The sequence below is a fragment of the Bos javanicus genome, chromosome 21 (genome assembly GCF_032452875.1).
Source record: "Bos javanicus breed banteng chromosome 21, ARS-OSU_banteng_1.0, whole genome shotgun sequence".
NCBI lineage: Eukaryota > Metazoa > Chordata > Mammalia > Artiodactyla > Bovidae > Bos > Bos javanicus.
The window spans coordinates 45,356,361-45,380,787 of NC_083888.1; the positions used below are offsets into that span (position 1 = coordinate 45,356,361).

Here is a 24,427-nt window from a genome sequence, read left to right on the forward strand (position 1 = left end):
TTTCTGATTTAAGGCGACTACTCCACCTCCGCTTGCACCTCCCAGGGCCTAAAAATTCCCCAGTTTACATCCAAAGCCTCCCAGAGCATTGCCTAAGGCTGAAAAAGATTAAAAAGTTTTATTTTTAAAGAAAGGAGCTTTTAAAAAATACACAATATACAGAGCCTACTCCTTGCAGAAAAACCCCCTCAGGGGGGCTTCACCCAAGCAAAAAAAAAAAAAAAAGAGAGAGAGAAAAATAAAAAGAAAAAAGAAAAAAGTGAAAAAGAAAAAAGGAAAGAATATAGAGAAAGATCTAAAGATAGAAAAAGAACTAAAGAGTGAAAAGGAGAGAGGATCGGAGGAGGAAGGAATCAGGGAATGCAGCAAGATAGAAAAAGGAAAAAAGGAAGTTAGAAAAAGAGAGAGAGAGAAAGAGAGGGAGGAGGAAAGAAAAAGTTAGAGAGAAAGAGGATAAAGGAAAAGAAACGAAAGAAAGAGAAGGTAGTAAGAAGGAAGAAGGGAGAATGAAAGAGGGAAACAAGAAGGAAATGATAGAAAGTAAAAGAGAAGAGAAGAGGAAGGAAAAAAGATAGAGTGAGGGAAAGAAAACTTGAGAAAGATTTAAAGAGAAGAAGGAAGAAAAAATCAGCAGAGGAGAGAGGAGAGGACTTACAGGACACTGTGGCCAGATGCCCTGGCGAGCTACCTCCCCCTCTGCGCAAACTTTTAAAAAAACTTATCCACCACTTTCTGATTTGGGGCGATAGCCGCCGCCTCCGTTTGCGCCTTCCAGGGCCCAAGAGTTCCCCACTTTGCCCCCAAAGCCTCTCAAAGTGTTGCCTAAGCCTGAAAAAGATAAAAAGTTTTTTAAACAGTGGAGCTTTTAAAACAGACGCATGCACAATATGCAGAGCGTGCTCCTTGGAGAAAACCCCCTCAGGGGGTCTCACCCAGGCTAAGAGAAAAGCGGACCGGTAAGGGGATTTAGCAAAAATTTTAACCCCGGACTTGCGGTTGCTCCGATTCCAATGGGAGTGGCTGGCCCCCTACCTGAGGGCATTGTAGGACTTGTGCTAGGGCGTAGCTCGCTTTCTTAAAAAAAAAAAGAAAGAAAGAAAGAAAAAGAATAAATAAATAAATAAAAAGAAAAAGAAAATTTCGGTGGTGCATGGTGTAGTAGATTCTGATTATATTGAGAAATTAAAGTTTTGTTCTCACCGCCTACTAAAACTGTGCAAATTAATAAAGGTCAAAGAGTAACACAGCTTTTGCTTTTTACCTTATTATCAGACAAGAAAAACCTTGACTTCTCAGGCTAGGAGCCACAGAACATTTGGATTTAGTGATCTAGCCTTTTGGGTGCAGGAAATTACAGCTCCAAGGCCTTTAAAAGATCTTTTAATTCAAGAAAATAAACTGTCAGGGCTATTAGACACAGGAACAGACGTCTCTTAACATTGCTGGAAAAGACTGGCCCAGTCCCTGGCCCACACATACTACTAAAAATGAGTTGGTGAGATTAGAGAAAGTGATATTCGGGGTGAGAATGCTATAAAAAAAAAAAAAAAAAGGTGAGGGAGAGTTTAAAACCTTGAAGAGTAGTGAGTTTCCTGTTGTTGGACGTATTCAAGTAAAGATTAGATGGTTACTTGTCATCTAAAAAGCTATAGACCAGATTTGGTTTACAAAACTAACTGGAGAAGCTTATAAACATGTTGTGCAACACCTCTTTACTTGCTTCTCATATTTAGGTGTGCCAAAAGTTTTAAAAACTGATAATGCCCCTTTGAAGCTGTGGAGAGATTGTTTACTAACTTTAAATGATTTCCAAAAAGTATTAGGGGACATTAATTGGATATGCCTACATTTAAAACTGACTACTACAGATTTAAAGCCTTTGTTTGATTGCTTAAAAATTGATCCTAATTCCAGTTCTAAGAGAAAGTTGACTAATGAGACAGAGTTAGCTCTTGTTGAAGTGTATGAGACTTTAAATGATCAGTTAATTAGGATTAATATTACCAAAAGATGAGATTAAATTATTTTTGCCACGAAACATACACCTACAGGGTGCTTGTGACAAAAAGGCCCATTGGTTCCATCTACCAGTGACCCCAAGAAAAATAGTTTTATCTTATCCCAGTTTGGTGGCACAATTAATTATAAAAGGAGGAAAAAAGAAGTGTGGAACTTTTTAGAAAAGAAGTAGCAAATATAGTAATTCCATTCAATAAGGATCAACTACAAGTCTTTTACAAAGTAGTGATGATTGGCAAGTTGCCCTGATAGATTTCAGGGGTCAAATTTTGCTTCATTTGCCCTCAAGCCCCCACAGTAGTTAAAAGTTCAAAAATGTTAGATTGGCAGTTTGAAGATACCTGTGGAACTTTCCAACCCTACGTAGTTCCTACGCTCCCCTTTACCCTATGGGGGAGGGACATGCTGTCTCAAATAGGAGATACTCAGAGAAGGATTTTCTCAATTTCTTAGTTATCAACAGGCAGTACAATTAATAATACTATATATATTATTATAAATACATAATATAAATATATTTGCCTAATTGCAGTTCGCCTAATTAGGTATGGGTATAAATAAAATATAATAGAGGTATACCTAATTCTATTTATAGATCTATACTTAATTAATTTGTATATAATTAATATGTATAGTATATATGCATATTATACATATACTGTATAATCAAATATATATTGCAGTAGTATAATGTGTGTGGCTGATATTAATTGGTATGGATTGATGTGCTGTGATGATATATGTTCTATATACTGTATAATTATATATGTGTGACATGTATTGCAGTACATTGGTTTGTGTTGGCTGGTATTAGCTGTGTACGTGTTGTATTGCTGTAATATATATTAATTAACATTAATTATAAAGATTAATTCAAGTATATTATGTCAATAAGTTTATACTTGTTGCCATGTATAAATACATATATAAATACATTTTGCATTTAGATATATTTGTTTACCAAAATGAGATAAGGAGGTTATACATTTATTATTTAAATTTATACACAGACCTAAACTAAACATTAGACCTAAATTAACATATCCCAAAATTTAAAATGTAAATTTTAAAAATTAAATTGACAACTGCTTGACAATTCCTTTGCCATAAAACCCCCATAGGTGTAATTGGGGTGGCCAGACAAAAATTGGTTTTATAGCAAAACGGCCCCCTAGAGTGGGTCCATCTTCCCGCTCAAGCTAAAAAGGTAGCGGCTTCTTATCCGGGATTGATAGCTACTTTGATATTAAAGGAAAAAAGCAGAGCATTAAATTATTTGGTAAAGAGCCATCAGAAATTGTAATTCCATATAATAAGGAACAACTTGATGCTCTTCTAATGTTTGATGAGGACTGGCAGATTGCCATAGGAAATTATTGTGGTCAAATTCTGCATCATTTACCTTCACATGTTTTGCTGAATTTTATATCCAGACATCCAGTTATTTTTCCTGTCAGATGTAAACAATCTCCTATTCCAAATGCTCAGATAGTTTTTACTGACGGGTCAGCAAATGATAAAGCCTCCATAGTCACTAAAAATCACCAAAAGGTTTTAGAAACACGGGAAACTTCAGCTCAAAGAGCTGAAATAACAGCAGTCATAGAGGCTTTTGCTGTGTTTGGAGATGAGGAATTTAACCTTTATTCTGATTCTCAGTATATTGTCAGGTTGTTTCCACACATTGAAACTGCGTTTTTTGTCTAAAAATAAAACTACCATATTTCATTTGTTAACTAAATTACAGCAACAAATTTGGAAAAGAAATAAAATATTTTTCACTGGACACATTCGGGCTCATTCCGGATTGCCTGGCCCTTTAAATGCCTTTAATGACTTGGCTGACTTGTTAACCAGAAATGCAGTGGCTACTGTGATTGAGGAGGCCAGAGCCTCTCACTCACTTCATCATCAATATGCTACTGCCTTAAGATATCAATTCCAAATTCCCAGAGAAACTGCTAGGGAGATTGTGCGTTCTTGCTTATATTGCCCCACTGTTTATAATATAGTCTACCTACGGGAGTTAATCCTCATGGTCTCAAACCTAACATACTCTGGTAAATGGATGTAACTCATATCTCTTCATTTGGAAAACTTTTCTTTGTTCATGTAACTATAGATACTTTTTCTCATGTCCTTATTGCAACGTCTCGTACTGGAGAGGCAGTTAAAGATGTTATACAACATCTCTTTACTTGTTTTTCATATTTGGGCCTACCAAAAGCTCTGAAAACTGACAATGCTCCTGCTTACACTTCTAAGTCTTTTCAGGAATTTTGTTTACAGTTTCAAATTAAACACAATACAGGCATCCCTTATAATCCCCGGGGACAAGCCATTGTGGAAAGAGCACATCAAATATTAAAGCTTCAAATTCAAAAATTAAAAGAAGGGGAGTTTAGGTATAGCTCTCCCCATCAAATCTTGCAACTTGCTCTTTTTGTAATAAATATTTTAAATGCCGTTTAGGCCGGAACTACTGCAATGCTTCGTCATTGATGCCTGGAGCAATTAAATGTAAAACCATTAGTTAAATGGAAGGACCTCCTCTCAGGACAATGAAAGGGTCCTGACCCATTATTAATTAGCGGTCGAGGATGTGCTTGTATTTTTCCACAGGACGCAGATTCACCAATTTGGGTTCCAGACAGGCCAGGTTCGCGGCGCGCACTCGCTCGCCCCGCCCACCAGGCAGCCCTCGCCTCTGCGCCTCCAGCCTCGCCCCGCACCCTCCTCACTGCACCCCGCAACCTAGAGCAAAGAAGTTTGTGCAGCAAGTGAGGGCCAGAGAGGAGAGCGCACACGCAAAGTGCCGTCCAGACCAGCGCGGCGCCGGCCAGCAGGGGAGACAAGATAAACATCGAGATCCTGGCGAGACTGACAGGGCAGCTGCAGCGTGAACTCCAACCAGAAAATAATTCTACTTATTCTGTTTTAGCTTGTCCACCCTCGCCTTATGTTTTCCTTTTTACTAATGACTCCAACAAACTTAATGTAGGCATGAATTATTCAGGTGGACCTAACGTAGTGACTTGTGAACAATGTATGCTTTCATCTTGTTTAAACCCTCAATGTAATGTTTGCTCCTTTGTGGTGTTACAATGCCCATCCTATCTTATGGTGCCTATATGATAGCTATGGTCTTACTGTGTTACAACAACTGCAGGATTTAATGCGATCGCGACGGTTTGTGGTCTTGCTTATCCTAGGAATATCAGCTTTGATAGCAACAATCACTTCTGTTACTGCGGCAGCAATATCATTGACTCAACAAGTGCATACTGCCCAATATGTTGATACCATGTCTAAAATTGTTTCTTTAACTCTAGCAACACAGGAAGCTATAGATAGGAAATTAGAGATGAGAGTAGACGCCTTAGAAGAGGCAATTATGCATATTGGGACTGAGTTACAGGCTTTAAAGGTGAAGATGGCTTTGACGTGCCACGCTGATTACAGATGGATATGCATGACATCTTTGAAGGTAAACGAGACAGATTATGAATGGGAAAAGATTAAAAATCATATCTCAGGTGTTTGTAACAGTTCTGATATTGGCCTGGACTTAGGGAAACTTCATAATCAAATACAGACCTTGGAACACTCTCGACTGGATTTTACCGCCAATGGAGCAGCTAATGACTTTTTTCACACCTTCTCTAATTTTATTTCTGGAAAAAATATTCTGTCTAATATCCCTAGTCTCTAATCCTACTTCTCATAATCATTCTTCCTTGTATTGTCAGGATTCTTCGGCAGAGCATTCGGAGGCTCGCGACTGAGCTGCATCTGGCTGTTTTAAGAAATAAAAAGGGGGAGATGTTGGGGGCCAGAGTGAGGTACTCCGCCCATGGCAAAGGTCATGAGGAAGGAGGCTCGACATACGCAAAGGCGGGATCGAGCCTCAGGAGTCCCCCTGGAAATCCTCGAGCATCTACCCCCATAACCAGAGCCTGCCTACTTTACTACTTTGTGCTCACCTACACCTCTGACTTTACGGGGGCTGTCCCCCACCACCTCTTTTGGAGAAGGAGTTAACTTAGAGCTCCAGTTTATAATAATTCCTGGGCGTGATAAGAGTGTTTTAACCTACAAACTCCTCTGAAGGTTCTCTGGCCTGCCTGACAGGCTTGTCCGGCCACATGTGATCGCTCACAGCCTCCCAACCGTGAGAGGCACAAGATGCTTTAAACCTTCTAAAAACAGGTTCCTTAGAAAAGTTAGAAAACTATTAGTATAAGTATAATGGGCTAATTAGAAATTGTGTTGGTGAAGGGTTTTTCATTTGTTGAGCCAATGTTTGTTGCTAAGTCTCCACATCCCCTGCCCTTACACACATTAATGAATATATAGAAGAAATAAGTATTAACCTTTGATATTAATCACGTTAGACCTTAGGCTAAGTAAATTCTTTCCTTAACTAAAACCCACTACACCCTCACCCTGTAGGAATGTAACTTTACTTGGGTGGCGTCTGTTTTGAGAATAATCAGCCCTGGAGAAATAAGTGTCCTGATTGACTGACCACTGTCACAAGGAGAGGGTCGTAAATTGTCAGCAGGCCCCCCTGGCCAGAAGATGATGTAACACCCCTAAGACCTCTGTATACATTTGTATGAAGCACCTGACTTTGATAAAAGTCAGGACTGCTGACCCCGTGTGACTTTTGCATAACATCTCAGTGTATAAAAGTAGACCATGGAAAATAAAGAATTGGGATCAGTTTCTCGAAATACTGGTCTCCCCATGTCGCTCTCTCTCTCACTCTGGTTGAGTCTCCATCTGGAGCGCGGAACCCACCATGCTTACTAATTATGCCTGGGCTTCTAAGATCCGACCGGGGAGGCCTCAGTGTCTCCTCTCCTTCGGGAGAACGGAAGGACGCCTGCGGCCTACGTAAGTGGTGCAAACTTCTTGTCTTGAAGTTTTATTGGTCTCCCGCGTAAACCAAGCTACTCAGCCTCTTTTCTCCACTGAATTTTCCTACTGAGCTATCCTTATTCTATTACTCTTTATATCTTTAATTAATATCTAATTGAAGCTATTATATCCTGATCCTCGCCTACGCCGTCTCTCCTTCGAATACCCTGGATCAGCCGGGGCTGGTCCCCGGCAAGTCGGTGTTCCTGAAAAAAGGGGACATGACACGGTGACAGGACTTTAAAACAGTACTCTATGAATGGGATTTCCTCCCTGGTGGTTCAGTGGTTAAGAATCTGTCTCCTAACTCAGGGAACGTGAGTTTGGTCCTTGGTTGGGTAACTAAGATCCCATGTGCTACAGAGCAACTACTGAGCCCGTGTGCTACAACTAAGACTTAGGGCAATCAAAATAAGTAACTAAATATTTAAAAAGTACATAAAAAGTAAATAGAACTATGAAGGTCATTTAACTGCAAGTTGTTTCCAACTGCAAGAATTTGCACAATTCAGAATATTTTTATTTGTACAATTGTTAATTTTACAACTGTAAAATTAACATGAAATAAAGAAATAAGCTGAGACTTATATATGACTGAAATTATCTTCTATACAACTTTACAAATTCCATTTTTCATTAAGAAAACTATTGTTTCTATAATGCTTATTAAAATCTGGATTTACAAAATACATTTATAAAGAGAATGTAGTGTTGTTATTTGTTTTAAATGGGTTCTGCATCTAAGGAACTGAAATCAGTGGACAAATCCCTAAACCCATTTTTAACTTTAACAAGTTTGCTCTGGGTGTGTATTACCTGAATATTTTTGGGCAAGACTTCACCTTCCATCCCAGGAATATGAGGTCCTGTATGCGGCTTTGGCTCCAGCCAGAATGAAACCAGCCAACGAATGACAATAACACGAGCCTTAATGAAAGGCTCCTTGGTACAATAGATTGCCTCATTGGTTTCAGCATCCTTCTTGATCATGACATAATGTGGCTTTGGTCTCATCTGTGGGATATCTGCACACATTGAAACAAAAACCAAAATAGGAAAGGAATTATGCTTAGATAAATCTATGTTTTTAAATATTTCAGAAAATGTGATAATATCCTGATTTAAGAAATAGAATTAATACATTTTAAAATAATTTGCTAGATATTAGCACGGGAATCTAGAAGACTGAAACATATACAGCTGATACATGAAATGTGCAAAAATATCACTAAAAAAATAATTAAAAATATTAAGAAATTTCCAGAGCCATTTAAAATTAATGAGAGCTCACTTCAATTAACTAGGTCTGAGACACATATTTTGATATCATACAAAGTATGAGAATTTTCATAGAAAAATTATTTTTAAAGCAAATATTGTTTTCAATGGTAAAGGTCTGCTACTCTAATTTAAGTCATTTCTACCAGCCTTAATGACTGTGCCTAAGCTTGTGAGCTGTCTAAACTTGGCAGAACTTAAAACAGAAATATCTTTGTGCAAAAAAGACAGTTCTACATACAGGCTGTCAATGGCTTCTATACATGGCAGTGGTCTACTTCTAACCCAGGCTTTGTCCTTGAGGCTATAGCTTCAAGGTTCCGAAAGACATTTTGGCATAGTCACTAAATACTGGAACAAGATATGATCAAAATATATGACAATATAATTATTCATATAGAATTTGAAAAAGACATACAAAACCAAACCTTTGAAGGACCTTTAAAAAGTTTTACAAAATAGTTTAAAGATGATACCAAACATTAGAATTAAGTTTAATTTGTAATCACAAATATTCCTGGTAGGCTAACTTCTCCAAGAGGTGATACCCAGAAATAAGTTTTTGATAAATCTCTTCACTCGGAATGAAAATTCTACACTAATAAAATTGTACTTTCAGTATGACATTCAGTATGAATCATGGTATACTATCTCCAATTAATCAATACAAATTAAATGTGGCAAGTTTTCTGCAGATAATAAATGCTAAATATCTATTGATGAATGTTTTACTATTATATATTTCAGAAAATTACAAAGATTACTTACCAAGTACAGGATGATATAAACTATTCTCCTTACAGATGTTTGGGAAAATATAAGGCAAATAATATTTCTTAAAATGTGAAAACAAAAATGAAAATCCTCTTTCTTGGTTTTCTTTGTTCTTCCACTCTAAACTTTTTACCTAAAAATAAACAAAAAATTAGAATCATTCTAGGAGGGAAAAAAAGAGGAAAAAAAAATACTAGCTGTTAAAAACAAGCTTATAAGAGGCTACCTAAGCAATAAACTAAACTTAGACCACAAAGATAAAAAGCTAAATCTGTGTATGTACATATGTTTATATAAATAGAATATTTATTCTGCCATGCAAATACAATACACAGCTGACCCCTGAACAACCTGGGGGTTGAAGTGCCGATCCTCCGTGCACTTAAAAATTCATCTGTCATGTTGCGGTCAGCCCTCCATATTCATAGATTCAAGCAACAGTGGCTTGTGTAATAGTGTAGATCGTATTCATTGAAAAATATCTGTGTATAAGAGGCCAATGATACATGTTATCTTTCAAAAATCTTATAATGTGCTCTGGAAAACTGTCAAAGTTGACTTAAAACTCGGCTCTACTACTGACAAAGATGATAGTGTTCTTTCCTCTTTCTCCCTTCCTGAATAATTCAACCTAAAAGTCAAACAAAACAGGCATATGTGAGAGGGAAGAGTGGAAGGTATGAAAGAGTGTCAGTCAAGTGCAGGCAATCAGAGCCTGACCACAGGAGGCATCCATGGAGGGAGTATAACAGAGGCAGTAGTTCAGGGGGGACTCAGAGTCTTACAAAGTATCCACGAAGTGTAGAGGGGAGTAAGCCAGAAGGAGCAGAGTTGTGAAATAGAGGGTGTGAAAACTCCAGTAGGCTGAGGAAGATATCTAAATATGGGGACAATAAAGTGGACCTGAGTGGACCACAGCGAGAGACTACTGTACATTAACTTTAGAATGACTAAAACTATAGACTGACCATATCAACTGATGGTGAGTATATGAAGCAATCTTTTATAGTTTCAAACATAGCTAGTGGAATATAAAAAGGTACAAGCACTTGGAAAAGAGTCAATATACACCCTACCATACAATCTAGCTATTCCACTACTAGGTATTTGCCCAAGGGAAAAGAAGTCTGTATTCACACAAAGACTTATTTACCAATAATCATAGTAGTTTTATCTGTAATAACCCAAAACTAGAAACAATTCACCATACCATCAGTAGATGACTAGATAACAAATCATAGCATATCCATACACTGAAAAGTTACTCAGCAATAAAAAGAACCAAACTGTAGATACATACAATAATAAATATTTTTTAAATTATTATGTTGGTTAAAAAAAAAAAAAAGCCAGACCAAAAATAGAAGAAAAATAGAGGTACAATATGATGCCATTTATATGAAAATACAGAAGATGCAAACTACGGTGAAAGTAAATCAGATCAACAGTAGCCTGGGGAACAAGATGATGAAGGGTGGCAGGCAGGTACAGAAGGGTGGATTACTATGGCATCTGAGAATTTTTAGGGGTGATAGATACATTCATTATCTTGATTGTTGTGATGGTCTCGGGGGGGGGGGGTTACATGTAATAAAATTCATCAAAATGTACTTTTCTTTTTTTTTTTTAATTTTATTTTATTTTGTGATTAAAATGTACTTTTCAAACATTACAGTTTACTGTATCTCAATAAACCAGTAAAACAATTTTAAAAATTTACATGAAGTACAAAAGACATTTTAAAAATAAAAACTGGTAATACAGTAACAGTAACGACTCACTACAAAACACATACTATATATCATAGTTGGTTATTCTAAATACTATACACTAATTACTTAAGCCCCAAACACCAAAATGGAATATGTATTATTTTTTTCTTTTTACTTGATGCATAGAGAGGTTAAGTACTTTACCAAAAGTCATACTATCAGTAAGATGCACAGTCAGGATTCAAACCCTGGCCATCTCATTCAGGGTGCAAATTAACTTCATAAGGTTTGTTTCTGAGACACAGGGAATTTTTGTGTTCAGAACAATTAAAAGAAATGTATATATGCTAAGTGTTTTATCAATCAGGATATGCACATTTCATATATGAAAACAAACAGGTTATCCTACATAATACATGTACCTAAAATTTTTGAAAGTACAAGTAGGTTTAAGTAAAAATAACCTCTCTCCACTCTCTAAGGGCATCCTCAGTCCACCTCCTCAATTGCTGCCTCTAGTCAGATTAATCCCCAAATCAAACCATCTTTCATTTAAGTGCCACAGCTGCTAACTATAAAGACTAGAAAGTAAACACAATTGGCTCGCATAAGGTATATACACATAAAATTCAGATTCTGTTCAGTTCAGTCGCTTAGTCGTGTTTGATTCTTTGTGACCTCATGGACTGCAGCACACCAGGCCTCCCTCTCCATCGCCAACTCCTGGTACTCAAACTCATGTCCGTCGAGTCGGTGATGCCATCCAACTACCTCATCCTCTGTCATCCCCTTCTCCTCCTGCCTTCAATCTTTCCTGTATCAGGGTCTTTTCAAATGAGTCAGTTCTTTGCATCAGGCGGCCAAAGTACTGGGAGTTTCGGCTTCAGCATCAGTCCTTCCAATGAATATTCAAGACTGATTTCCTTTAGGATGCACTGGCTGGATCTCCTTGCTGTCCAAGGGACTCTCAAGACTCTTCTCCAACACCACAGTTCAAAAGCATCGATTCCTTGGTGCTCAGCCTTCTTTATAGTGCTACTCTCACATCCATACATGACTACTGGAAAAACCATAGCTTTGACTAGACGGACCTTTGTTAACAAAGTAATGTCTCTGCTTTTTAATAAGCTGTCTAGGTTGGTCATAACTTTCCTTCCAAGAAGTAAGTGTCTTTTAATTTCATGGTTGCAGTCACCATCTGCAGTGATTTTGGAGTCTCCCAAAATAAAGTCTCTCACTGTTTCCCCACCTATTTGCCATGAAATGATGGGACCGGATGCCATGATCTTAGTTTTCTGAATGCTGAGTTTTAAGCCAGCTTTTTCACTCTCCTCTTTCACTTTCATCAAGAGGCTCTTTGGTATTCTTCATTTTCTGCCATAAGGGTGGTCATCTGCGTATCTGAGGTTATTGCTATTTGTCCTAGCAATCTTGATTCCAGCTTGTGCTTCATCCAATCCAGCATTTCTCATGATGTATTTACTCTGCATTTAAGTTAAACAAGCAGGGTGACAATACACAGCCCTGATGTACTCCTTTCCCGTTTTGGAACCAGTCTCGTTCCATGTCCAGTTCTAACTGTTGCTTTTTGACCTGCATACAGATATCTCAGGAGGCAGGTCAGGTGGTCTGGTATTCCCATCTCTTGGATTTTCCACAGTTTGTTGTGATCCACACAGTCAAAGACTTTGGCATAGTCAATAAAGCAGAAACAGATGTTTTTCTGGAACTCTCTTGCTTCTTCCATGATCCAGCGGATGTTGGCAATTTGATTTCTGGTTCCTTTGCCTTTTCTAAATCCAGCTTGAACATGTGGAAGTTCACAGTTCACATACTGTTGAAGCCTGGCTTGGATGATTTTGAGCATTACTTTGCTAGTGTGTGAGGTGAGTGCAATTGTGTGGTAGTTTGAGCATTCTTTGGCATTGTCTTTCTATGGGATTGGAATGAAAACCGACCTATTCCAGTCCTGTGGCCACTGCTGAGTCTTCCAAATTTGCTGGCATATTGAGTGTAGCACTTTTAGAGCATCATCTTTCAGGATTTGAAATAGCTCAACTGGAATTCCATCACCTCCACTAGCTTTGTTTGTAGTGATGCTTCCTAAGGCCCACTTGACTTCACATTCCTATGGCTCATATCACTTCACAGGATATCTGGCTCTAGATGAGTGATCACACCATTGTGATTATCTGGGTCATGAAGATCTTTTCTGTACAGTTCTTCTGTGTATTCTTGCCACCTCTTCTTAATATCTTCTGCTTCTGTTAGGTCCGTACCATTTCTGTCCTTTATTGAGCCTATCTTTGTATGAAATATTCCCTTGGTATCTCTAATTTTCTTGAAGAGATCTCTAGTCTTTCCCATTCTACTGCTTTCCTCTATTTCTTTGCACTGATCACTGAGGAAGGCTTTCTTATCTCTCCTTGATATTCTCTGGAACCCTGCATTTAAATAGGTATATCTTTCCTTTCCTCCTTTGCCTTCACTTCTCTTCTTTTCATAGCTGTTTGTAAGGCTTCCTCAGACAACCATTTTGCCTTCTTGCATTTCTTTTTCTTGGGGATGGTCTTGATCCCTGCCTCCTATAAAATGTCACAAACCTCTGTCCATAGTTCTTTGGGCACTCTATCAAATCTAATCCCTTGAATCTATTTGTCACTTCCATTGTATAGTCATAAGGGATTAGACTTAGGTCATTCCTGAATGGTCTACTGGTTTTCCCTACTTTCTTCAATTTAAGTCTGAATTGGGCAATAAGGAGTTCATGATCTGAGTCACAGTCAGCTCCTGGTCTTATTTTTGCTGACACTATAAAGAGTCTACTATAAAAATCTCTCTCTCCAGCTCCCTTTCTAAGAGGTTCATAATCCCTCTAATGATTTTATTTCAGGAAGAGCATACTAACATATATTTTCAGAATTAAAAATCTGTTACTCCTCCTTTAGGAAAATAAGCAAGTATCTAGTATGACAGCATAACTGGAAGGAGTTGAAAATGAACTACCCACAGGATAGTAAGAAGGGTGATATAAAAGAAGATTACACATACCTGAATTACTATATATTTTAAAAGTGCTTCAAGAAAATAGCTTGTAAGATCTTCTTGTCCTTTATCTCCTGATTGTGGGGGGACAAGTGGAGTGATTTCCTCTATAGTGACTTGAGCTATCCAAAGACAAAAGTTTGGTATAACCACAAATTTAAGAATATTTAACTATTTATAGTTAGTATAAAATTTAACTACAAAACGGATAAGCAAAGAATAAGCAAAGCTTGAGAATATTCTAATGACTGAAACTTGATATAAACCTAAGGTCATATTGACAGCCCATCACAACCACCATCAACTTTAATAATCCACTGTTTCATGAAGCCCTGATCAAGGAAATGTGACACAGGGATGGACAGATATTCAGGGATTAAGAGTGAATAACGTTGGCCTGAAAAAGAACTGCTCATATTTTCAAATTCAGATTAAAAGTGTACATGACAAAATTCCATAAATATTATAAAAACATATAATACTATGCTTATTCATCAATTAAAGGACAATCTGATTACCCTAGGTAATGTCCACACTTCTTAAGGTAGCATCTTTATTCAAAGGATGATATACTATTAATATTTCCCTTCCAGAAAGAAAGAGAACTTACCTAAGGATACAAGCTGATACATGACAATTCAAAATTAAATGTAAAAATGGCCTATATTAAACAATAACAGGGGTCTTACAGGCCCTAGTGAGAAAGCCTCTCGCACAGCTAATTCCTAGAGAGAGAAAACTACAGGCCTGAAAGTTTGCCTTTCAAATACAAACTAAATATCCAGAGCCCATATCTCTACCACTTCCTCTGTTGGGCTCTTATACTCAGGGCTGCTGCTGCTGCTGCTACTAAGTCGCTTCAGTCGTGTCCGACTCTGTGCGACCCCATAGACGGCAGCCTACCAGGCTCCCCGTCCCTGGGATTCTCCAGGCAAGAACACTGGAGTGGGTTGCCATTTCCTTCTCCATACATTCAGGGCTACTAGTCCCCTAACCTAATGACCCTTAGGACTAGGTAGCCAGACTTAGACATGCTCACCCTACTTCACACATTTCTGACTGAGCTCTTGCCCATGATATCCACCCCTACCCTCCAAGCCCCATCCTCGACTGACCCTGGTGTTTCCCTGTGTGACCACCCTCCTTGGTGTGGCACAACCACTTCTCCTGGGAACTATGAGTAACAAGCTATCTTTTAACAGCAATCATCTCCTGATTTGTTGGCCTCATTATACCTGGATGTTTTTAAATTATTTATTTACATTTTTTACTGACATACAACATTATATTAGTTTCAGGTGTACATGATTCAACATTTGTATGCACTATAAAATAATCACCCGAATAAGTAGTTACCACCTGTCACCAAAATTACAAAAAAATTTTTTTTCTTGTGGTAAGAACTTCTAATATTTAGTTTCTTAGCAACTTTCAAATTCACAACAATTGTCATCAACTACAGTTCCCATGCTGTCCACTACATCCTGATGACTTATTTTATTTACTTTCTGACAAGAAGTTTGTAACTCTAAATCCCCTTCACCAATTTTGCCCACCCTCAAATCCCACGCGCTCCCCTGTTCAAACCACCCCCCGCCTCCCCCAGCAACCATGAATCCTTTCTCCATGAGTTTTGTTTTATAAATCCCACATTTAAAAACATGGCCTTGGATTAACTAGTTAAAAATGTACAGACATTTTAAAATATATATTAACAAACTACACAAAATTTTTAAAATAATGATGGAAAAGATGAATCTTACTTTCTTGAAGGTTGAGTGGAGGATTAATGAGGTTATCTAAAGTTCGAGGTCCATATTCAGACTGTGGTGCTGAAAATCCGGGGATTAAGCATGAAAACATCCAAAGCTGTTCTTTGCTACAGTTATTCTGAAGAGCTTGCAACCATAATAAGAAAAGCCGAACACCTTCCCGCCTAATCTAAAATGAAATGAAATGAAAAACAGTAGTTTTATTTAAAATGGAAATATTTTCTTCCTTCCACGCCAAAATTCTCTGGAAGATGGTTACAGACTGATACTCTCCAAAGGAGAGGAAGAAAAGGAAGGCAGGCAGGATAGGGAGACAGAATGATAGCCATGACAATTTACTGACCCCCTTAGCACTTATAAATCTAAATTTAAGGATTCTGAACAAATAAACTTGGTGTCTAACTACCTAAGGAGTTCATGATTTGAGCCACAGTCAGGTCCTGGTCTTGTTTTTGCTGACTGTATAGAGCTTCTCCATCTTTGGCTGCAAAGAATATAATCAATCTGATTTCAGTGTCGACCATCTGGTGATGTCCATGTGTAGTCTTCTCTTGTGTTGTTGGAAGAGGGTGTTTGCTACAACCAATGTGTTCTCTTGGCAGAACTCTATTAGCCTTTGCCCTGCTTCATTCTGTACTCCAAGGCCAAATTTGCCTGTTACTCCAGGTGTTTCTTGACTTCCTACTTTTGCATTCCAGTCCCCTATGATGAAAAGGACATCTTCTTTGGGTGTTAGTTCTAGAAGGTCTTGTAGGTCTTCACAGAACTGTTCAACTTCACCTTCTTCAGCGTTACTGGTTGGGGCTTTAAGAGATTTAAGATTTAAGGGACTAGATCCGATAGAGTGCCTGATGAACTATGGATGGAGGTATGTGACACTGTACAGGAGACAGGAATCAAGACCATCCCAAGAAAAAGAAATGCAAAAAAGCAAAATGGCTGTCTGGGAAGGCTTTACAAATGGCTGTGAAAAGAAAGGAGCGAAAAGTAAAGGAGAAAAGGAAAGGTATTCCCATTTGAATGCAGGGTTCCAAAGAATAGCAAGGAGAGAGAAGAAAGCCTCCCTCAGCCATCAATGCAAAGAAGTAGAGGAAAACAATAGAATGGGAAAGACTAGAGATCTCTTCAGGAAAATTAGAGATACCAAGGGAACATTTCATGCAAAGATGGGCTCAATAAAGGACAGAAATGGTAGGGACCTAATGGAAGCAGAAGATATTAAGAAGAGGTGGCAAGAATATACAGAAGAACTTTACAAAAAAGATCTTCATGACCCAGATAATCACCATGGTGTGGTCACTGACCTAGAGCCAAACATCCTGGAATGTGAAGTTAAGTGGGCTTTAGGAAACATCACTATGAACAAAGCTAGTGGAGGTGATGGAATTCCATTTGAGCTATTTCACATCCTAAAAGATGATGCTGTGAAAGTGCTGCACTCAATATGCCAGCAAATTTGGAAAACTCGGCAGTGGCCACAGGACTGGAAAAGGTCGGTTTTCATTCCAATCCCAAAGAATGGTAATGCCAAAGAATGCTCAAACTACGGCACAATTGTACTCATCTCACACGCTAGCAAAGTAATGCTTAAAATTCTCCAAGCCAGGCTTCAGCAATACATGAAACGTGAACTTTCAGATGTTCAAGCTGGTTTTAGAAAAGGCAGAGGAACCAGAGATCAAATTGCCAACATCCGCTGCATCATCAAAAAAGCAAGAGAGTTCCAGAAAAATATCTATTTCTGCTTTATTGACTATGACAAAGCCTTTGACTGTGTGAATCACAATAAACTATGGAAAATTCTGAAAGAGATGGGAATACCAGACCACCTGACCTGCCTCTTGAGAAACCTATATGCAGGTCAGGAACCAACAGTTAGAACTGGACATGGAAAAACAGACTGGTTCCAAATAGGAAAAGGAGTACGTCAAGGCTGTATATTGTCACCCTGCTTAATTTAACTTCTATGCAGAGTACATCATGAGAAACGCTGGGCTGGAAGAAACACAAGCTGGAATCAAGACTGCCAGGAGAAATATCAATAACCTCAGATATGGAGATGACACTACCCTTATGGCAGAAAGTGAAGAACTAAAGAGCCTCTTGATGAAAGTAAAAGAGGAGAGTGAAAAAGTTGGCTTAAAGCTCAACATTCAGAAAACTAAGATCATGGCATCCGGTCCCATCGCTTCATGGCAAATAGATGGAGAAACAGTGGAAACAGTGGCTGACTTTATTTTTCTGGGCTCCAAAAGCACTGTAGAAGGTGACTGCAGTCATGAAATCAAAAGACGCTTACTCCTTGGAAGGAAAGTTATGACCAACCTAGTCAGCATATTAAAAAGCAGAGACATTCCTTTGCCAACAAAGGTCCGTCTAGTCAAGGCTATGGTTTTTCCAGTGGTCATGTGTGGATGTGAGAGTTGGACTATAAAGAAAGCTGAGTACTGAAGAATTGATGCTTTTCAACTGTGGTGTTGGAGAAGACTCTTGAGAGTCCCTTGGACTGCAAGGAAATCCAACTAGTCCATCCTAAAGGAAATCAGTCCTGGGTGTTCATTGGAAGGACTGATGCTGAAGCTGAAACTCCAATACTTTGGCCACCCCATGCGAAGAGTTGACTCATTGGAAAAGACCCTGATGCTGGGAAAGATTGAGGGCAGGAGGAGAAGGGGACGACAGAGGATGAGATGGTTGGATGGCATCACTGACTCGATGGACATGGGTTTGGGTAGATTCTGGGTGTTGATGATGGACAGGGAGGCCTGGCGTGCTGCAGTTCGTGGGGTCACAAAGAATTGGACATAACTCAATGACTGAACTGAACTGAACTACTTAAAGCTATCAGGTAATTTTTACACTATAACTTTCACTTATAGAAAATCAAAATCATTTCCTTCTTGTTAACTTCTGTTCTTCCCCACATTGCCACTCTAATCCAAGAAGAAAGGAGAGACAGCAATGACCACTCCTTGGTATATTAACTGCTAAAAGGAGGAATGGTCATGGAGATCCGGATGCACTGCTAACTCACTGCTCTTGTCCTTTAAAGGCTTAGCAGCCTGAAATTATCTCATGTATTTAATTTGCTTCTAAAGGGCAAATTTGGCCTATTACTGTATCTTTAAACAACTAGAACAATGCCCAATACACAGAAAATACATATTTAAACTGAACAATGCTCTTTCAGGAAGACAAAAGGAGAAAACAAAGCAAACTCCAAATCTCCAAGCAAACCACAAAGTTCTTCACTAACCTAACCTCACTGATAGCTTCGGATATTCCTCTATCACAGCTTTGTACACAACTGAGCTTCCAAGGTGGTGCTAGTGGTAAAGAACCCACCTGCCAATGCAGGAGATGTAACAGAATCAAGGCTCAATCCCTGGGTCGGAAAAATCCCCTTGAGAAGGGTATGGCAACCCACTCTTGTATTCTTGCCTGGAGAATCCTGGACAGAGGAGCCTGGTGGGCTACAGTCCACAGGGTAGCACAGAGTTGGACACAACTGAAGCAACTTAGCACACATGCATGGTTTGTAAACAGCCACTGCCAAAGCTAGACATCTGTTGCCACCCTCTCAGTTCAGTTAGAAACAGGACAAAGCTGTAGGAAGGCTTATCCCGTTGTACTGCAAACCCAAACCTTGACACCAAAAGTACCTACAATGAGACTTTTACCCAACTTACAGCAAGATGCTTTTGGACTGAGAAGCTTTTCTAACCACAGCACAATGGAATAATAAAAAAGAAGAAAAAATAATAATAATGAACAAACCATTTTTAACAGATGTACTACTTCCCTCTACATCTCAGGATAGCTATGGTAAAATGAAGAATTATTTGTTGAATAGCTTAATAATTTGTATCTTCTGGGGACCACAGGGCAAAGCACAGTTGTCCCTCAGTATCTATGGGGTAATGCTTCCAGGACCTCCCCTACCATGGATACCAAATCAGCATATGCTCAAGTCCGATATATAAAATGATATGGATGTAGAGCCCATGGACATCAAGAGCTGACTATGTTTCTGCCAAATGAGTCAAATGCAGTGGTAAAACCACAAAAAGTTTTCAATAGCATGGTCAACCTCATGTATACTGAGCATGCTGCTATTTTTTAAGTGATTTCACTTCAATCCAGGGAACTGAAGATTATTCATATTTATTTAGGAAAACAGTGATGCAGGCAAGTGGAGCAGTTGACTATATGCTTTACTCAGTTAAAAAAAAAAAAAAAAAAAAGCCTACAGAAATGGGGCTTTCCCGGTGGCTCAGTGGTAAAGAAACCACCTGCCAATGTAGGACACAAGGGTTCAATTCCTGTCCAGAAAGATCCCACATGCCACAGAGCAACCAGGCCTGAGTGCCACAACTACCAAGCCTGTACTTGACAGCCTGGGAGCCACAAGAAAAGCCACTGCAATGAGAAGCCAGGACACAACTGGAGTAGCCCTCGCTTGCCACAACTAGAAAAAGCCTGTGCAGCAACGAAGACCCAGCACAGCTGAAAATAATCAATTCAAATAATTTTTTAAATATAAAAAAGAAATATAATTACATTATACCTTCAAGGAGTTTCCTGTGTGTAGTAGTTTCTTTAAAATCAATCCTGAAAAGAAAACATGATTTTAAACATTCATATCTTATTCATTTCTAAATGTCAAGAGTTATCAGTAAGACTTGAAAACACTTTAAAAACAAGTCCCTGGTCACCTCCAAATTATTCTTGGTGACCTTAACATCCCTCTGGCCATAGTCTTGGGATAGAGGGCATATAAAAAGTCACCATTTTAACACATGGTTTACTGGAATTAAATATGATTTATCCTATTAAAACAAATAAAACCAAAATTGCATTTAAGGCAACAATCTATATATTTTACTGAATTGAACTGAAGAATATAAATAAATACTTTTACCATCACTAATACAAATAAACCACTGTAGAAAATTTTATAGTTAATCAAATAAACACCTGAAACTGTAGTATTTCTTAACAAACGTTTCCCCTGTACTACTTTTTCTTTTCAAAATACTCAGAGTATTCAAAATACTTTTTCTTATAATTATACAATATTTCAAAGCTATAATAAAATAATGAAATAATAAAATAATGAAATTCACAACCAGAAGTCCACCATTCAGTTTGAACAAATCTAAATAGTCTCATGTTTCCTATAATTTCAAGATTTCATTTATTTGTTATTTATAATGTTTTATATAAGTATCACTTAAGCCTCCCATGAACTCATCCTGAATCATTTTCCTGCTTCCCTTCCCAAAAGAAATCTTATCCAGATTTTATTAATTATCTCCAAAAATATTTTATTACTATTTATAAATCTATAAAATATTTAGAAATAGTTTCTATGTGTAAAATTTATACCCGTAACAAAATTTCCTCTACAGCTATTTGTTCTAATCTTGCATCTTTATTCTTTCTAGTAACACCAAGATTACAAATTTTTATATGAAATATATATATAAAATGATTAAGACTGTGACTCTATTGCTTAAGTTTTATTTATCGTACTAAAATAAGTTTTAATATTTCAACAAATCGTGTTGATTTATCTGCAATTCCCTTCCTCGTGTCTGAGCAAATTCAGTTTCTTAAAACAATTCTATATAAAGCCTCGGTCTTAATTAGCTCTCCTAAAAAATCTATACATGCTAAATGCATTGTAGTATCACCGATTGAACCCTGGAAGAGAAAAAGAAGTGGAAAACTAATCACATCTGATAAGCGTTTTTAATCATGCATGGGCAGTAAATTCTGTCGGATGCTTTTTCTGCTACTGGCATTACAGTCGAGTAAACATCACAGTCAGCATTACAGGTGGTTTTGTCATTTATTCTATTAATACTGTATTTTTCACAAAATGCTTATCAAATATTAAACCAACCTTGCATCCCTGAGATAAATCCCAATTGGTTACCATTTACATAGTCTTTTTGTCATACTACTAAATTTAGTTTGTTAATAAATTATTAAAGATTTTTGCCTCTGTGTTTATGATGGATATTGAACACTACTGTGTTCTTTTGTGAGGTCTTTAATCTGGCTTTATTATCAAGATAATAATAGACATGTACATAGACTGGGAAGAGTTCCTTTATTTTCTGAAAGAGTTTGTGACCAATTGATATTACATCTTTTTAAGATATTTGGAATTAAGCTTTCCTTTGTGAGAAGATTTATAATTGTTACTTTAAGAGCCCCAGAGATTAAAAAATTATAGAAATTAGATGGTATATTTGAAATGAAACCTTCTCAATTAGTAGATGTTTTTGAAGTATTCAACAACAGGGAACAACGACAGACCCAAGGAGATACAAAATGGAATACAGCTTTTCTGGCAGCAGCACTGAGAGTGAGTAATCTAAATGAGGGCTTCCAGGTGGCTCAGTGGTAAAGAATCTGCCACCAGTGCAGGAAATGTGGGTTCAGTCCCTAGGCTGGGAAGATCCACTGGAGAAGGAAAGGGCAACCCACTCCACTATTTCTGCCTGGAAAATGCCATGGAAAGAAAAGCTTGGCAGGCTACAGTCCACGGGGTCACAAAGAGTGGGACACAACTGAGGGACTGAGCACATTCTTTTTTGAGTCAGTTTGAATAATTTCTATCTTTCTATAAATTTGCTGATTTTATTAAAACTGCCTTGGGTCTTCCCTGGTAATCCAGTGCCTAAGATTCCATACTCCCAAATATAGGGGGCCTGGGTTACATCCCTGGTCAGGGAACTAGATCTCACATGCTGCAACAAAGACTCAGCACAGTCAAATAAATAAATATGTTAAAGAAAAAACTGCCTAACTTGTTAGCGTAAAGTTGTTCAAGTTACTTTTTTTAAGGATTCTTACTCTTGCCTGGAAAATCCCATGGATGGAGGAGCCTGGTAGGCTGCAGTCCACGGGGTCGCTAAGAATCGGACACGACTGAGCGACTTCACTTTCACTTTTCACTTTCATGCATTGGAGAAGGAAATGGCAACCCACTCCAGTATTCTTGCCTGGAGAATCCCAGTGACGGGGGAGCCTGGTGGGCTGCCGTCTATGGGGTCACACAGAGTTGGACACGACTGAAGCGACTTGGAGGAGGAGGAGTGACAAAGAAAAATGACCACTGATGTATCTTCTCAAATTGGACATTTACTGGAATACTACTAAACATGACAACTAGATAGCCCAAAGCTCTTTTATATATTGAAGACTACATTCCTCAGTAGAAAAACTTTACAAGTTCAGATGTCTAGAGAAGTTTCTTCATAGATAACCAAGAACATTTTAATGATTATGAAATAAAAAATAGGATTTCCCTATTCTATTAAGCACCTTATCATGCTTATTAGCAATTTATGTCTTCTTTGGTATGCTGCTGCTAAGTCGCTTCAGTCGTGTCCCACTCTGTGCGACCCCATGGACGGAAGCCCAGCAGGCTCCCCCCGGTCCCTGGGATTCTCCAGGCAAGAACACTGGAGTGGGTTGCCATTTCCTTCTCCAATGCATGAAAGTGAAAAAATAAAGTGAAGTCGCTCAGTTGTGTCCGACTCCTAGCGACCCCATGGACTGCAGCCCACCAGGCCCCTCCGTCCATGGGATTTTCCAGGCAAGAGTACTGGAGTGTGTTGCCATTGCCTTCTCCGCTTTGGTATGATATATATGCAAATATTTTGCATATTTAAAAAACTTATCTGTCTTACTGAGTTGCCCGAGTTCTTTATATATTAAGGACACATCATTTTTAGTCTTGAGCTTTATCAAAAAAGTTTATTCTCAACAGGCTTTATTATTACTGATGTATAGAACAGTCTTTTGGATTCTGTGGGAGAGGGAGAGGGTAGGATGATTTGGGAGAATGGCATTGAAATATGTATAATATCATATATGAAACGAGTCGCCAGTCCAGGTTCGATGCACGATACTGGATGCTTGGGGCTGGTGCAATGGGACGACTCAGAGGGATGGTACGGGGAGGGAGGAGGGTTCAGGATGAGGAACACATGTATACCTGTGGTGGATTCATTTTGATATATGGCAAAATCAATACAATATTGTAAAGTTAAAAAATAAAATAAATTTTAAAAATAAATTAAAAAAATAAAATTTTGTCTTTTTTAGCCCCTGCATCAATATCCATCCTATATGTAGTTTCTTTTGCTTCCAGAACTGCTAATTGGGATGACTTATAGTTTCAAAGCCTCACAGATTTTATTTGCTACAACTGATTAAGAATTGTAGGGCCTAAATAAATCTATGACTCTTTTTTAAAAGGAAAATACAATTTTTACAAATGAATATAAGGCCTATAACATTCTACTTCAACAATGTAGGTATGGTGGCTGGCTGTGTATTCACAAGAGAAAGGCCACGAGAATCACTAGCAATCACCTTTGTTCTAATTGAGACACTGAACCAAAGCCAGAAATTGCCTACCTGCAGATTCCTTTTTCATCCAAGAGGGAAAAAAGGCTTACAATGAGAGTCAGAGAGTCCTGTGGCAATGCTATGATTATGAAAGAACCAGACTCCAAGCCAGCCAGCATCTTGGCTTAACTCCTTGTAAGAGAAGCCTATGACCTGCCTATCTGGTTCTTCACAGTAATCTACAGCAGGGCTGCATGTTTTTCCTTTCCCCTTTTCCTTTTCAGCTTCATTTCTTGATCTGGGAAGTTCTACTTTGGCTCTTCAAGCAGTAAGCTAAACCCCAGGTTCCCTCTTTTTTTTTTTTTTAATGGAGCAAACTGCCAACTTTACACTGCTTGCTTTCAAACCTGGAACCCATGGCTCTCTTATACTTGGCACTTTGCATTTTGTCTTCCATTTCTGATTACAGAATATTTACTTTGATATAGAATCTACTTTTATTTTTAGGCTTTATAGTTTATCATTATTGCTAAC

The 24,427-nt window shown here is 38.2% G+C and overlaps 1 protein-coding gene across 5 annotated transcripts in view; it reads right to left on the reverse strand.

Moving 5' to 3' along the window:
• RALGAPA1 (Ral GTPase activating protein catalytic subunit alpha 1) overlaps positions 1 to 24,427 on the reverse strand; it is a 223,684-nt gene that overhangs the window by 152,257 nt on the left and 47,000 nt on the right. For all 5 annotated transcript variants that reach the window (XM_061394116.1, XM_061394112.1, XM_061394115.1 and 2 more), the window contains exons 5-9: positions 20,091 to 20,134; positions 15,515 to 15,692; positions 13,758 to 13,873; positions 8,989 to 9,127; positions 7,759 to 7,967 (exon numbers count right to left, since the gene is read on the reverse strand). In XM_061394116.1, the coding sequence (XP_061250100.1) occupies positions 7,759 to 7,967; positions 8,989 to 9,127; positions 13,758 to 13,873; positions 15,515 to 15,692; positions 20,091 to 20,134 (686 nt within the window). The remainder of the gene's footprint in view (positions 1 to 7,758; positions 7,968 to 8,988; positions 9,128 to 13,757; positions 13,874 to 15,514; positions 15,693 to 20,090; positions 20,135 to 24,427) is intronic.